This window comes from Amblyraja radiata, chromosome 5 (genome assembly GCF_010909765.2).
Source record: "Amblyraja radiata isolate CabotCenter1 chromosome 5, sAmbRad1.1.pri, whole genome shotgun sequence".
NCBI lineage: Eukaryota > Metazoa > Chordata > Chondrichthyes > Rajiformes > Rajidae > Amblyraja > Amblyraja radiata.
The window spans coordinates 95,161,155-95,178,103 of NC_045960.1; the positions used below are offsets into that span (position 1 = coordinate 95,161,155).

Below are 16,949 nucleotides of genomic sequence, written 5' to 3' on the forward strand. Positions count from 1 at the left end.
GGATGGTTGTTTGTCAGGTTGGAGGCCAGTGACTAGTGGGGTGCCACAGGGATCTGTGTTGGGTCCACTGTTGTTTGTCATGTACATCAATGATCTGGATGATGGTGTGGTAAATTGGATTAGTAAGTATGCAGATGATACTAAGATAGGTGGGGTTGTGGATAATGAAGTAGATTTTCAAAGTCTACAGAGAGATTTATGCCAGTTGGAAGAGTGGGCTGAAAGATGGCAGATGGAGTTTAATGCTGATAAGTGTGAGGTGCTACATCTTGGCAGAACAAATCAAAATAGGACGTACATGGTAAATGGTAGGGAATTGAAGAATGCAGGTGAACAGAGGGATTCTGGGAATAACTGTGCACAGTTCCCTGAAGGTGGAATCTCATGTAGATAGGGTGGTAAAGAAAGCTTTTGGTGTGCTGGCCTTTATAAATCAGAGCATTGAGTATAGAAGTTGGGATGTAATGTTAAATTGTACAAGGCATTGGTGAGGCCAATTCTGGAGTATGGTGTACAATTTTGGTCGCCTAATTATAGGAAGGATGTCAACAAAATAGAGAGAGTACAGAGGAGATTTACTAGAATGTTGCCTAGGGTTTCAGCAACTAAGTTACAGAGAAAGGTTGAACAAGTTAGGGCTTTATTCTTTGGAGCGTAGAAGGTTAAGGGGGGACTTGATAGAGGTCTTTAAAATGATGAGAGGGATAGACAGAGTTGACGTGGATAAGCTTTTCCCACTGAGAGTAGGGAAGATTCAAACAAGGGGACATGACTTGAGAATTAAGGGACAGAAGTTTAGGGGTAACATGAGGGGGAACTTCTTTACTCAGAGAGTGGTGGCTGTGTGGAATGAGCTTCCAGTGAAGGTGGTGGAGGCAGGTTCGTTTTTATCATTTAAAAATAAATTGGATAGTTATATGGACGGGAAAGGAATGGAGGGTTATGGTCTGAGCGCAGGTATATGGGACTAGGGGAGAATACGTGTTCGGCACGGACTAGAAGGGTCGAGATGGCCTGTTTCCGTGCTGTAATTGTTATATGGTTATAAAAAGAACAGACTTTCGGGCCTATCATGCAACATCTGATACATAACATCTCGGCTTCCCTCTGAGCCATCCATAGAGAACATAAGAAATGGAAGCAGGATACATAACATCTGATACATAACATCTCGGCCATTGTCCCTCATGTCTGCTTTGTCACTTGAAAACTTTCATCTGACCACAACTTTCTTGCATGAATAACTTTCTCCCCTTGATCAATCCCTACTCTTGATTGCCTTAATTTCTAACTATCTATTGACCTCTGTCTTAAATATACTTTGTGAAACTTCCAATGCATATTATTCTCTAGATTCACTACATTATGGGTGAAGTATTTTCTTTTTAGCTCTGTCCTGACTGGCAGGCTTCTTATTTTGAGATGTAGTCCTGTTCTAGATACCCATCCACAAGAATCATTAACTCTGCATCTATCCTTAAGAATGTTGTATATTTCCAAAGGGATCAGCTCTCATTCTCTGGAGAGTACAAGCCCACTATGCTTAACCTCTCTTTATATGGTAAATCTACAATCTGAAGAATCAATCCAGTAAACCTATGCTACATTTTTTCCATAATGAGTATACCATTTCTCAGACAGCGTGGTATTGATTGAACTCAATATTCCCAATGCAGTCTCATAATGCCCATAGAAAATGCGTGTCTCTATTTGTGTACACAAATCCTCTTGCAATAAAGGCTAACATACCAATTAGCTTCTTATGCTGGTGATGTATGTGTTTTGCAGTGGAAGCTACTTTTGGCTTGTAAACTCAGCTTACTGCATGTATAAGACTACGGCCAATCAAGCTCAGGCACTACAATTCACTGCTTTGGATAGCGGTGCTCGAAGGAGCATTGAGAATACCAAAGCCATCTAGTCATTTAATCTGTGTTTACTATAATTTATTGCGATGCTACCCTGGGCCAGTGACATTGTCGCCAAGAAGCATTAAGTGATTGCCCTTCTCTCTGTATTGTGATCATAATATCACTTAATTAAGGGCCTGTCCCACTCTCACGACCTATTCCCTTTTACTCGTGACATTTTTCATCATGCTAGAAAAACGCCCCGACCTACTTGATGCCACGAGTACCTACGACTAACATCACAGCCTGCTACGACCTACCTATGATCTCCTACGACCTCGTGACGACCATGCTGCGAGTATGAGTCAAGGGCAAACTCAGCAGAGGTCATGAATTAGGTTGTGAAAGTGGGACAGGCCCTTTTGTCCTCTTGTTGCCCAAAAAGCATTGAGCCGAGGTCATCTAGGTCTAGAACAGCTCATGATAATACCCCAGGGCCATGTAAAACCTCCGTTACTGCAAATAAGCAACCTTCCTAATTTTGGCTGCAGCTATTGGGAAGTCAAGTGAACATAAGAAATAAGGGCAAGCTTAAGTCGTTTAGCCCTTCAAGGTTGAGAATTCCAAGTGATGTAGCATCTCTCTCAGTGAAAAAAAGATTCCCTCTTACCTTATCAAGAATATCTGAGGACATTGTGAGCAGTTACAAAATACATTGCAGAGATATTTGCAGAATCATTAGCCATGGGTAATGTATTGGAAGACCGAGAGCTAATGTTGCGCCTTTATTTAATAATAAATGCAAGGACAAGTCAGGGAACTACAGGTTATTTTGACAGAATGTTCTAATTCTGCTTCTATGACATGAACATGAGGATATCGATCAACAACACAAATGTGCAAGTTTGATAACTATTTACTATCAATATTAGAAAATCGTGTGAATATTAGAAAATATTCAATTTTTTCAATGCAATTTCTTAAAAGTTATTTTGTATTAATAATTATAATAAACTTTATTACGGACTCAAGGTCCAGACAAGGGGCAACATTACATTAAAAATGCATTGCATATCAAATATCATAAATACATATAAAATCTTGGTATATCACTTATAAAAACATCATAATTTATATTTTAAAAAAACACAATACTTAAGTTAAAAATCCAGATTAAAAGATGATCAATGTCCTACAACGAGACAACGATACCAGTCTCCACAACTGGGATTCGTAGCGTGTAGTGCTAACCCTTATGTTTGTCAAGGCCACAATAAGCACATTTTTAGAGTCATTTATCCTGCAAATGAATTTATACATGTGGTGTCTTAGGATAGCTTCTAAAGTACTGACTCCTGCAGCCACAAACATATTACTGGCACTACACCATCTAGGTTTCCTTAGCAGTGTTCTCATGGCATCGTTATATGCCACCTTTAGTCTCTGCATACTTGTCTTTAAATAGTTCGACCACAGGTGCGCAGTGTAGAGTGGTGTGCAGTATGCTCTAAATAGCGACATCTTCACCACATCTGCACACGCACCAAATTTATGCAAGAGGATATTCGCCTGTACATACAGCATGCGTCGTTGCCTATAAATATCCTCATCATCTGTCATTTGTTCTGTAATAATATGCCCTAGATATTTTATCTTATTACAGACACTAAAATTGTTGTCAGACAATTTAAAATCAGGATATTTTAGGCATTTATCCTCTTTGGTTCTACAGATCATAACAGCACTCTTACTAGCATTATATTTAATGTCATGTTCCACACCATACACAGAACATATAGCAAGGAGCTGTTGGAGACCAGCGCTAGATGGACTAAAGACCACAAGATCATCTGCATACATAATATGGTTCACTAAAATATTACCAATCACGCACCCAGTGTTACAGGCTTTCAATTGTTTAGACAGATCATCAATATATAGATTAAAAAGGACTGGGGACAAAATTCCCCCTTGTCTAACACCATTACTAACCCCAAATGGGGCTGAGACCCTTTTGCCCCATTTTATTTGCATAGTCTGGTGGGCATACCAGTAGGCCAGAATTCTAACAATGTATTTAGGCACCCCTCTTTGACTCATTTTAACAAACAGCTTTCTGTGATTAACACGGTCAAAGGCTTTGGAAGCATCAATAAAGCACATAAGGATTGAAGAGTTTTGCCTCTATATTTGTTTACAATCTCCTTTAGGGCATATATGCATAAGTCAGTGCCATGTTTAGCTTTAAAGCCAAACTGGTTAACTGTGGAGTTAACAAACTCATTTATTCTATCCAGCAGAACTCTTTCTAAATCTTTTGACAATATGCTGGCTAAAGCTATGGGCCTATAATTATTTAGGCTGCCTACTTTACCAGCTTTGTCCTTAATGACCAGCACTAACAGGACAGACAACATTGAGTCTGGTAACAAGCCATGAATCATAAAGCCAGTAAAACAAATAGCTAGGAGAGGAGCTATCCTCATACTCGCATACTTAAGATGCTCAGCAGAGATATGATCCAAGCCACTTGCTTTGTTGTTGGACAGCTTGTTCATGGCATGATACACCTCATGTGACATAATCACCATCAAGTCATTACTCTCAATATTGTCCACCCTATACAAGTCACCTTGGACACAGTTGAATAAAGTGCTATAATGTTGTCGCCATAACCCCACGATATTAGCTGTTCCGGAGATTCCATCTACAGTACATGGTAGAGATGTTTTGCAACTGCTAAGAGCTCTCACTTCCTTCCAAAAATCTGTAGCATTGTTACTTAGTAGCTTCTTAGCCATGGAATCAGCCCTCATAGCTTGCTCATTTTTACAGATGAAGCGAACAGCATACTTATACCTTGCATTAGTGAGCTTCTTGTGTTCAAACACAGGCCCCTGTCTGGGTCTACCTGCCATAGCCCATGATTTGGTGGCTTCACGGGCTTCAGTATGATACTCAGCTACATACTTATTTCAGCCAAGTCTGATGTTATGTGTCTTATTTTTATGCTTGCAGTAGGGCTTACTGCCTACATATAAGGCGCTTATTATATAATTATACATGGAGCAGATATCTCTCCTATGCTTCATATCTTTACAATTAACATTACTACATATTATTGCATCTTTAGGTAGATGAATATTGCTTAAGGATTTATCTGTATGGGCATAATAGGCTAGGATGTCTTCCTTTGTAAGCGTTGACCAGTCCAGTTTTTCTGTATTAAAGCTATTTCTATCTCTGGATACCACAGGTATGTGTTCAACATTTATTGTCATAGCAACAGGTATATGATCAGTCATTGCTGCCCCGTACAGAATGCTCATACACCCCAATGAGGCATGTGCATCAGCTGTACTAATACAGTGTTTATTTTTTGTGTTTTTTTTAGATAGCCTTTTATTGTCATTCAGACCGAAGTCTGAACGAAATTGAAGCAGTCATACATACAATACAATACAATAAAAAACAACAATAAACACATATTAACATCCACCACAGTGAGTCCACCCAACATCTCCTCACTGTGATGGAGGCAAAAGTCTTAGGTCTCCAGTCTCTTCCCTCCTCTTCTCCTTCTGCGCTGAGGCGATACCCCCCGGGCGATGTTACGACTGTCCCGCGGCTCAAACACCGCGGCCCGGGGTGGTCGAAGCTGCCGCTCACCAGTCCTGCTGACGCAGCCGCTGGCCGAACCCCGGACTCAGGTCACCGCCGCCAGACCACCGTGCAAGCCACCGGAGCATCGTTCCAGCCCTGAGCCGGATCGCCCTCACGTGAGTGCCGTTACCGTCTCAGCCTCGGGCTGGGCCGCCCCGACCGGGCGCCGCTCCTCCCTCGGGCTGGGCGCCCCGACCGGGCACCGCTCCTCCCTCGGGCTGGGCCGCCCCGACTGGGCGCCGCTCCTCCCTCGGGCTGGGCCGCCCCGACTGGGCGCCGCTCCTCCCTCGGGCTGGGCCGCCCCGACTGGGCGCCGCTCCTCCCTCGGGCTGGGCCGCCCCGACCGGGCACCGCTTCTCCCTCGGGCTGGGAACGCCGTACCTCCCCGAGCTCTGCCACTCCGACGGGAGCACCGTTCCTTCCTCGGGCCGGCCGTCCTCACGGTAGCGTCACAGCCCCTCACGGAAGCCCTGTTCCAGCCCCGAGCCGGGCCGCCCTCACGAGAGCGAGCTCAGTGCGAGTCCTGGCGGGCTCTGCCTCCTGAGCCTCGAGGTCGCCAGCTCCGCCATTAGGCCTCAGCGCAGACGGAGGCAGAGAAGGGGAATACGACATAAAAGTCGCATTCCCCCGCAGGGAGAGACAGCAAGCCCCGTTTCAACCCCCCCCCCTCCAAACAGAAACTAAAAACCAAAACTAGACTAACCAAAACGAAAATAAACAACCCAAAAAACACAAAACAAACAGGACTGCCGGAGAGCCGCTGCAGCCAGAGCCGCGCCGCCACTAGGGACGACTAGGGTCTAGCCATGATGTGGTGTGCCAGGCCTCACTAATATAAGTATAGCTATCTGTAGGTAAAAGCACTTTGCTTGACAATATTACATTATTATCTTGACAGAACTGAGCCATATGATTGGCAAATAATGAGTTCCTATCTGAGATATCTGCATTCATATCCCCAATGACATATACACTACAATAATTATTGTTTTGAATGAAAGAATAGATGAAAGCAAGTCTATTTAAATATTCATCCTCATTCGGATGGCATTCATAGGGTGTATATACATTCAGGATAACAAATTCCTTGTCGTTGTGAGTAAAGTGTATTGACAATGCAGACTCTCAAAATAAATGTAACCCATTTGTAGATCTACAACACATGTCACATCTTAAATTGACTGAATGCAGGCATTGTATGTAGATGTTTAGAAAAGTCTTGATTACATTTTGATTTCACTATTATTATTTAAAAAGTCTTAAGTCCAAACATTGGCTGCAACTTGGAGAAACCTACAGCTCTGAAGCCAAAAATATTCTTGGACGAAAATAAAAAATAAAGTATTGCTTTTAACAGATGTTTCTTACTTTACTTTACATCTTTTCATTTACAATTCTTTTTGCACCCAACCCTACCCATGATAAACAATTTGCTCCTTCTACAACTCTTCGCCGATTACGTGAATGGGTCTTCAATCTAAAACATTAACAGTGTTTCTCTTTCCATTGATGCTACTTGATTTGGTGAATGTTTCTGGCATTTTCAAATTTAGTTGATATTTTAAAGAGGGATTACAACATAAAATACAACTTCTAGATTATAGGAAGATTATTGTTGGTTTAAAACTGATTTTTATTTTGGAAATCTTGTGTTTTTAGTTTCTCTCCAGGAGCGAAAGGAGCACCTTATGGGCCTGTCCCACATACTTGACTTTTTAGGCGACTAGAGGACACTATGAGGTCGCCACAAGGTCGCCACATGTTCGCCGGAGGTTGCCGATGTGCCGCCTGCAGGGTGGTGAATGGTTCCCGCATTCTCGTAACTAGTTGCGGCTTCATTCCGGTCGCCGCTAATTTTTCAACATATTGAAAATTTAGCAGCGACCAGAATTTTGACGCCATGGAGAGTAGCAAGAATTCCCGTGACATAGGTGCAGTGGTAGTGGGTTGCCAGGTGGTCGTAGATTATCGTAGGTTGTCGGAGGTTGTCGCCGGTGCTGATCGGTGAATTTCATTGGCTCATTGGGGAAAAAAAACGTAGTTTTCAGAACCAAGGATAACCGACTGGTAACATTAATGTCCGCCAAGCTTCATAGCCGTGTATCTCTGGCTTCTTAAAAGTAGTCTTCACTCCTTCTCCCCACCCATCTCCCCCTTCTTCCCCCCTCTCCCCCCCAACTCCCCCCTCTTTTAAAGGACTTAAGTGACCCTTCCCGTACACTGTGATTTCACCATCTTAATTAAAACCCCAACCTTCCTGTTTATCGTGGTGTGTGCCACATTGGCTTTGCACTGTGTGATTGGCTTTGCACCGTGTGAATTTCACTCAGACAGCGCTCGCCTCGCTTGCCCTGTCCCCCGCCTGCATAACTGGCTGGTGTAGGAAGCGGTGTGTGTGTGTGTGCGTGTGCGTGTGTGTGTGTGTGTGTGTGTGTGTGTGTGTGTGTGTGTGTGTGTGTGTGTGTGTGTGTGTGTGTGTGTGTATGTGTGTGTGTTCCACTCTGACAGTCGCCACTCCAGTCGCCGTTCCAGTCGCCGGTTTTTCAGCGACCTGGTACGGCTTGACAGTCGCCGGCAGTCGCCTCAAAAATTGCCTAAGTGGGACAGGCCCATAACTCTCTCCACATATTTTTGATTGAGACAAAAATTTCCATCAGCCAAATTGTGCTCCAACAATAGTTCCAATACATGAAGCCAGCAATTAATGAGACCCAAACTTTATGTACTTTGTTAAGAACTTAAATCTTAAAACATTACAATCTTTCAGCTATTTTCATTAACAATTATTAGATACTCTTCTTGAATAAAGAGAAGAGGCAAGAACGGAGGTTCCAAGTCAAAGATTGAAATAATTCTTTAACCCCTCGCTCCATCCCATCATGCCCACCTGGAAGCTGTATCTTAAATAAAGGCAGACAATCGGGCAAGGTTTGTACAGTTTTGGTCTCCAAATCTGAGGAAAGACATTCTTGCCATAGAGGGAGTACAGAGAAGGTTCACCAGACTGATTCCTGGGGTGTCAGGACTTTCAAATGAAGAAAGACTGGATAGACTCGGCTAGTACTCGCTAGAATTTAGGAGATTGAGGGGGGATCTTATAGAAACGTACAAAATTCTTAAGGGGTTGGACAGGCTAGATGCAGGAAGATTGTTCCCGATGTTGGGGAATTCCAGGACAAGGGGTCACAGTTTAAGGATAAAGGGGAAATCCTTTAGGCCCGAGATGAGAAAAACATTTTTCACACAGAGAGAGGTGAATCTCTGGAACTCTCTGCCACAGAAGGCAGTTGAGGCCAGTTCATTGGCTATATTTAAGAGGGAGTTAGATGTGTCCCTTGTGGCTAAAGGGGTCAGAGGGTATGGAAAGAAGGCAGGTACAGGATACTGAGTTGGATGATCATATTGAATGGCGGTGCAGGCTCGAAGGGCCGAATGGCCTACTCCTGCACCTATTTTCTATGTTTCTATGTTTCTATGTACATAGGCAACATGACACTTTTAATAAATAAAAACAATTAACAGTTCCTTAAATTGGTTCTGGATTTTAGATCGATAAACAACAAATTATAATTATCTATATTCTATGAGTAACATTTAATTAACATTTAAGAGTCAAAGGTCAAGAGAGTTAAAAGTCTTTTATTGACAAATGTTCCGAAACAGAACAATATGTAAACTATTCTGTAATCTATAATGAACATTTTCATTAAATTAACATTCTTATATTAACATTTATTGACTATTCGTAGAGCGCAAGTTGAACACACATGAACGATATAGCACTTATTTTCCAGTTAGAAACTTGTAACATGTTCTGCAGTCATCATTATTGCCAAATGACTCCCACTTAAGATAGTCAAAGCAAAGAATGAGTCTTTGAGATGGTTGGAAGCAATCAGTTGGATGTAAAATAACATATATTACCTTTATTCCTTGAAGGCCAGGTGACCCTGGGGAGCACATACATGGTGAGGATGTAGAAATAACATCATCAAGACTATTGTCGCACTAAAGTGAAAACAAAACACAACACACTTTTAAGAAGAAACATACGCTATTTGCTCACTTTCTGTTTAAAGATAAATGATGAAGAGTAACAATTGTAAATATAAATGGAAAATTGCTATAAAAAGAAAAACTATTGATGCCCAAAGCAATTTTAACATAGTACAAACATGAAAAAGGAGCAGGAATGATCTATTTGCCCTTGAGCTTACTCCAGCAACCAATATTACAACTGTCTTGATTTTTGACCTCAGCTCCATTTTCCCATTCTCTTTAACCCTTAATTCTGGGTAGTCCAAAAACCTATTGGCTTTGAATGTTCCACTGACACAGCATTTACCACTCTTTGGAACAGAGAATTCTGAAGATTCACAAAGCTCTTAAAAACCCCTTTTCTCTGACTTCTTTTTCCATCATTTAAAAGAATCATCTCCATTACTGTCAATCTCTCAGAAAGCTTATTTAGTTGAAATAGATCACTTCTCATGCCTCTAATTAATGGACAGCTTCGGCGCATTTTGCTCAATCTTTCCTCGTGAGATAACCATCTCAACACAGAAGATGAACCCAGTGAAAATTTGCTCCATGACAAATATATCCTTGATTAAAAAAGACCAAAATCTATATAATATTTCAGTGATCTCATTAAAATCCTGTATAGATTTTCTTTCTTCAACAACCCCTCTGCCATTGCATTACAATTTATGTTGCTTGTGCAAAGGCACCCACATATTTCTAAATATGTGTTTATAATTTGATAACTTTGCATTTGTCTATATTATACTCTATCTTTCTGCCTATTTCTTTAACCTTTCTACATTCTTAGTGTTGTAAGTGTTGTTCTCTCATAGGTACTCACTTTTCCTTCTATCTTTGTGCCATTAGTGATTCAAAGGAACAATGCATTTTATCCATCAATTTGTCCTTAATATAATCTGAAAAGGGTCGAGGCCGCAGAGCAGATCACTGAGGAACTTGTAATAAAAAGAAACTACAGATGCTGGTTTATAATAAATAGACACGTTCACAAGTTATAGGAGTAGAATTAGGCCATTCGGGTCATCGAGTCTACTCCGCCATTCAATCATGGATGATCTCTACCTCCTAATCCCATTTTCCTGCCTTCTCCCCATAACCCTTGACACCCGTTCTAATCAAGAATTTGTCTATCTCTGCCTTAAAAATATCCACTGACTTGGTCTCCACAGCCCTCTGTGGCAATGTTCCACAGATTAACTACCCTATGACTATAGAAGTTCATCCTCACCTACTTTCTAAAAGAGTGCCTTTTAATTCTGAGGCTATGACCTCCTGGTCCTAGACTCTCACACCAGTAGAAATATCCTTTCCACAAAATGCTGGAGTAACTCTACGGGTAAGGCAGTATCTCTGAAGAAAGTAGATAGGTGATGTTTCAGGTCTGAAGAAGGGTCCTGACCTATTCCCAGTCACCTATCTATTTTCTCCAGAGATACTGCCTGACCCGCTGAGTCACTCCACAATTGTATGTCTATTACTGAGGAACCTGCTGGTCACAGTGTGATAACTCCATCAGTGGAACCTTTTGGATTTCAGCTATTGGAAATGATAAAGATTTGGAAATGATGACTGTAAGCAATGATTATAAATGTTCCATGCATATTTCCATAATATTTGCTAATACTGGCCTTATTTTCATTTGTACACTGTGGTACTAAAATTTAAATCAAGCCCAATGCTGGAAAACATTCAACTACATTGTACAACTACATTTTATTGCTAAAGAAATTCATATTTTCAACATGCGCTTCTGTAAAATAGAAGCAGAAAATTATGTGGTAGTGATCAAGTTATAATAATGTTGGTATCAGTTCCAATAAAAGCAAGGAGCACAGCTTAAAGAAGAAGAAAGTCAGTGATAACATTATTCGCCAGGCATTAGTACATTTTTATTGTTTCTATAAGCAATGTAACTTTAGATAGCAAAAAAGGTTTTTAAAATTCTTAGGTTTTTACTAAATTTTTACCTACACAATTCCCAACACTAACTATTTGCAGAGGTTGCAGTTGCTAATCACTGCAGCTATAAAGCATGCAAAGATGGTCAGAGCCTTGACATTTTTCTCTCCAAAGTAGTCACAGGATACATGGAGAAAAGTTGATCATTAAGGTGAGGAACATGATCATGGGAGAGTGGGGGACAGCACATGATTTCATTACAAGGAAGGTCTATTGGTGGAAATATGCTGATGAATAAAACCTGAGATGGACAAACGCAGACAGAAATAGATTGCTGGGACAATGGAATGTGCTATACCTTGACAATTGACATACCTTGTCAATCTGCTCTGGGATTTGCTCCCTGCTTTCTCTGAGCTTGGGGCAAATCTTAATATCTTTTAAGGATAATATCTTTAAAAGCAAATTTCTGTTGGCAAATGCAGATGTCAATGGTTATCTAATTAGGAAATATTGGGCAAACCGTAGCTGCATTAAAAGGAGATGACTACTCGTGGCCCAGAGCAATTATCTCTCTCAACATGTCACAACTGTGGTAATTCCTACTTTCCATTATTAAATTCAGTAAAGGTGATACATAAACATGTTTTGCCAAATCCTCAACTCCTTTGATTTGTTCCAAGATGTCTAGGGCATTCCCTGTGCCACAAAACAAGATTGGCATCCAGTATTTCCTGTGATTGTTGCTAGGATTCCAGAAGGGGTGTTGGATTTGACTCTGTCACATAACCCAGTCCTCACTATTGAAATCTATTTCTGTGTCCAGAAGCCTTTACAACAGATGCACTGTAGAAAACATCCTATCAGGATACTTCACAATTTAGTTTGGCAACTTTTCTGAAGCTGTAACACTATATTCTACACTCTGTTTCCCTTCTCTTTACACTTAAGGGCCTGTCCCATGAGCATGCAACTGCATGCGGCGAGCGCGACCAAACCGGAAGCGGGGGCCGCGCGGAGGTCGAGTGAGTGACGTGAAGTTCGAGTGAAGTCCGCAGGAAGTTCGCGCGTGACGTACGGCATCAAGACGCTGCGACCGGCGTCGAGACGCTGCGTATGCCCGTCGAGACGGTGCATACGGCGTCGAGGCGGTGCATACGCCCTCAATGTGACTGTGGGCCGGCAGGCCGTTGCCGCGCGGAATTTTTGAACACTGTCAGTTTTTCGGAGCCCCGTGTGATGTCGGGACCAGCTCCGCACAACTCCATACGGCTCCGGCGATCGAAGTTGGACCGGCCCCGCGAGGCCGTACAGCTCAAGCGACCACGTTAGGTCACGCTTGCCGCATGCTCGTGGGACAGGCCCTTAACTGTTGTACTCATGTATAAGTAAGTAAGTAAGTTTATTGGCCAAGTATTCACATACAAGGAATTTGCCTTGGTGCTCCGCCCAAGTAACAACATGACATACAGTGACAGTTACAAATGACTCAGAAAACACCCTAAATCTTTGTAGGGTTTTCACAGACGATACAAACAAACAAACACATACAAAACAGCAAGGAGCACTACATGGCAGCCATCGTCGGCGCCAGCAGCAGCAAGCAGCAGCAGCTACACTGCAAGCAGCTATGTATGATTGTGATTGTAATCGTGTATGGATATTTTTTTACCTGGATAGCATGCAAAACATAATGTCTAACTGTTGCGACCATAAAACCAATACAATATGGTTGGAAAGTTTGCTGATGACACACATTAAGTAAGAAAAGTAAATTGTGAAAGAAATAAAGAGATTTTGAGAGGTTAAATGAAAGGACAAAGATCTGGCACATGGAGTATAATGTGGGAAAATATATTTAAAACATTCCAAGTTTAAACATCTACAAAGTCTTGAAACAAAGCATAAATATTTATGAAATCATCTAGAATCAAACGCAACCTACTTGATGATTTCCCAAACAGGATTTTCATACATACCGGAATATTCTGGAATAAAAGTTCAGAAAGATATAATTAGACAGATAATTAAAATCATTCAATCATATTGAATAACGAGTTTAAAATAATAGACATCTTTACAAAAAATGGATATTCTTGGAAACACAAGCACTGCTTCACTATACTCCATTATGTGACAATAAACACCATTAAGAAAGAGAAACAAAAGGATTATTGGGTAAAAGAGAAATATCCTAAGCAGCAAAAACACCATAGGAAGCAGAATAAATAAATGACATATATGTTGCCATCTCAGCAGACAAATAACATTCCAATTTTCTTAGCCTCAAAGGCCATTTTCATTGAAGTGGTCTTATACCTGTTTCCTAAGCCTGTGACATTTTTGACACCACAATTTGAGAGTTGCACATTGTGTTAACTACCAATTGCCAAATGTACTCTACAATAAAATATCAATGAATTTTCCTTTACCATATTTCATTCCTTCCTATGGCAGAGAAGGAAGCCATTCAGCATTTTAAGTTTGTTCAGAGAATAACTGCATTCCTCTATTAATTTAGCCTCCAAGCTATTCTCCCCATATGTTCGTCAGCTCTCTGTAGCATCTACTACTCATCTGCACACCAGTGGAAATTTACAGTGGTCAATTATCCAACCTACCCAGAGAGCAGAACTACAGGACACAGAGGAGATGTGGGTGAGGGATCCATCTATGACAGCAGAGGGGGAAAAATGTTCATTAAAGAACGAGGATATCTTGACAGCTTCATCTTGGGAGAAGCTTTGGTGGAGACAGAGAAATTGAGAGTAGGAGATAGCATCTTTGAAAGAGGCAGGGTGTGAGGTAGCATACTCCAGATAACTGTGGGAGTCAGTACCTGCCAGGATTTGTCCTGCCCCTCTTCTCTTCCAGCATTCTTTCCCTCCTACAATCACTGAAGAAGCATCTCAGCCCGAAACATGACCTATCCATGTTCTCCAGAGATGTTGCCTGACCCGCTCAGTTAAATTATATTTAAAATATAATTTACAACATTCTTTAATAATGCATTTAAACATATTTGATAAGTTCTATGTGCCATATTGACCTCTCATGCTTAGCTCCATTACAGGTCAATATGAACATTAACTAAACTAATTAGGATTTTACTTCGGAGTCACGTGAGTGACTACGTGAAGAACCCGCTAGCATGCGTGCGCGACATTGCGTCTCACGCAGTGCAACAGCGACGGGCGGGGGTGGAGCGCTCCCGTGGGAAAAATTCAAACGGACCTACACAGGTAAGGAAAAAATTGAAGTTGTATTCTTCCCCTTACTGTGCTTTATGTTACAGCACGTTGGACAAGGGGAAGAAAAAACGGTCCAGGAACGCAGGCTTCCGCGAGGAACAAGGCAGTTCCCAGCAGCCGACAACTATAAACGTCCAGCGGTTCCAGGACCGCAGGCTGCCGCGGGGAACAAGGCATTTCCCGGCAGCCGGCAACTCTGAAGAAGGGTTTCGGCCCGAAACGTCGCCTATTTCCTTCGCTCCATAGATGCTGCTGCACCCGCTGAGTTTCCCCAGCAATTTTGTGTACCTTCGATATTCCAGCATCTGCAGTTCCCTTTTGAAAACTCTAAACGTCCAGCGGTTCCAGGACCGCAGGCTGCCGCGGGGAGCCAGGTAGGTCCCGGCAGCCAACACACTAACGTCCAGCGGTTCCAGGACCGCAGGCTGCGGGGAACTAGGGAAAGTTCCGGCAGCCCACAGCCATGGGCAAACAACGGTTCCAGGACCGCAGGCTGCGGGGAACTAGGGAAAGTTCCAGCAGCCCACAGCCATGGGCAAACAGCGGTTCCAGGACCGCAGGCTGCGGGGAACTAGGGAAAGTTCCAGCAGCCCACAGCCATGGGCAAACATCGGTTCCAGGACCGCAGGCTGTGAGGAACTAGGAAGGTTCCGGCAGCCGACAGCCGGGTACGACCGGCGCAGGCTGAGCCCAGCACCGCGAGCTGTATACCTGAAAACAACACAGCGGGCTGCAGGCAGGCAGGAGTCGGTACGGCCGATAAACTAGGGGAGTCCGGCCAGAAGGACGCATTGCCCAAGGGCAGTGAAAGTGACCGTTGGCGTGGTTACTAAGGTCCACTTACCGACTCCAAGCTGAATCCAGCGCCATGAGTCGTACAGCTCAAAGCAGCGCAGCAGGCTGGAGGCAAAGCCGAGCAGGATTCAGCCCGGACGATCATACTCATCTGAGTCTGGCCGAAGGGGGGCGCTGCCCGAGTGCAGCAGACGTCCACCCGTGACTTGCTCCGGGAGATGGAGCAAGCTCACTATGGGAGTCTTCGCACTCCCACAACAGCACCTTATTGAGGGCTGTAAAACAATGCATCTCCCTCGATAGAGGAATGCGTTGTGGACCAGGGCTGGGCTGGTCCGGAAGAAGGGGACGTGGCTGAAGAAAACGACAGTGTGCAGGGGGTGCAGAATCCTAAGGAGCTACTGGGAGTGATCACCAAAATTACGGATCAACAAAAAGTACCATTACAGACCAGGCTGGCGGCCAGCATCGACTACCTGTACTTCCATCTTCTGCAGGAACAGGCAACAAAATTACGCAGAGGTTTAGGCCTCCTGGGAACTTTACTTCATTTTAAAAATGTCTGCAGCAAACAATGCGATCTGGGGGTACAGTGGGACTGGCACAAAAACTTAGGAGGTCAAACTACAGAAGATTTCAAAACTTCTGACAGCGGGAATATCATTGGTTGCTCGCCCAGACGATGGTACAGAGAAAAGCTCGACAAAGAGATTAAAGCCGTCGGGCTCATAACAGCGTCATCAGCAACGACAGCACCCCTATGCAACCACCAGCAGGTATCAACATCAGGACGCTGGTGAAAGCATGAGGGCCGCGCAGCACCACGAAGGTCCTTTCAGGTCAAGGCCCAGAGCGACCTTCAGGGAAAACGTGCCAGCCCCGCACTCTGGCGCCTCTTCCGCAGAAGAGGCAGAAATTGAAGAAAGGGACGTATCACCGGCAACAAGGTAAGTAGGTGGATCTGGTTCCTTCCAGAACATAAAGGTGTATGACCTGTACTAACAGGGGGAATATTACACTTGGTTTGGGAGACATGGAGGGATCATTGTCGATACCTAAAATTTAACTGGATGGGGCAACTATGGCAGGGCATAGCGTTGGCTAATGGGCTAACTTCAGCCCCAAGACTTTTCACCAAGATATTAAAACGGGCCTTGGCAATATTAGAAACAAAAACATATTGTCATGGCATATCTTGATGATATATCAATTGTGGGGGAAAAACCCTGATCTAGCTAAATCAGCAGTTTTAGCTACCAAACATTGGTTGAAACTCTGGAGTCATCTCCATCCAGATAAATCTAAGTCGACGGCATCCACAACTGGACTTTCTGGGATTTACAATTAACATTATCCATATGTCTGTAACATTGCCAAAGAGTAAAGCAGACTTGGATAAACCTACAAAATAATTAATTACTAAAAACACTGGTGTTGGGTGCGTTTT

The 16,949-nt window shown here is 42.9% G+C and overlaps 1 protein-coding gene across 1 annotated transcript in view; it reads right to left on the reverse strand.

Annotated features, from left to right (window-relative positions):
- col21a1 (collagen type XXI alpha 1 chain) overlaps nucleotides 1-16,949 on the reverse strand; it is a 130,483-nt gene that overhangs the window by 81,317 nt on the left and 32,217 nt on the right. Inside the window, 2 exon segments of the mRNA XM_033021850.1 lie at nucleotides 9,438-9,521; nucleotides 13,436-13,444. Coding sequence (XP_032877741.1) covers nucleotides 9,438-9,521; nucleotides 13,436-13,444 — 93 coding nt within the window.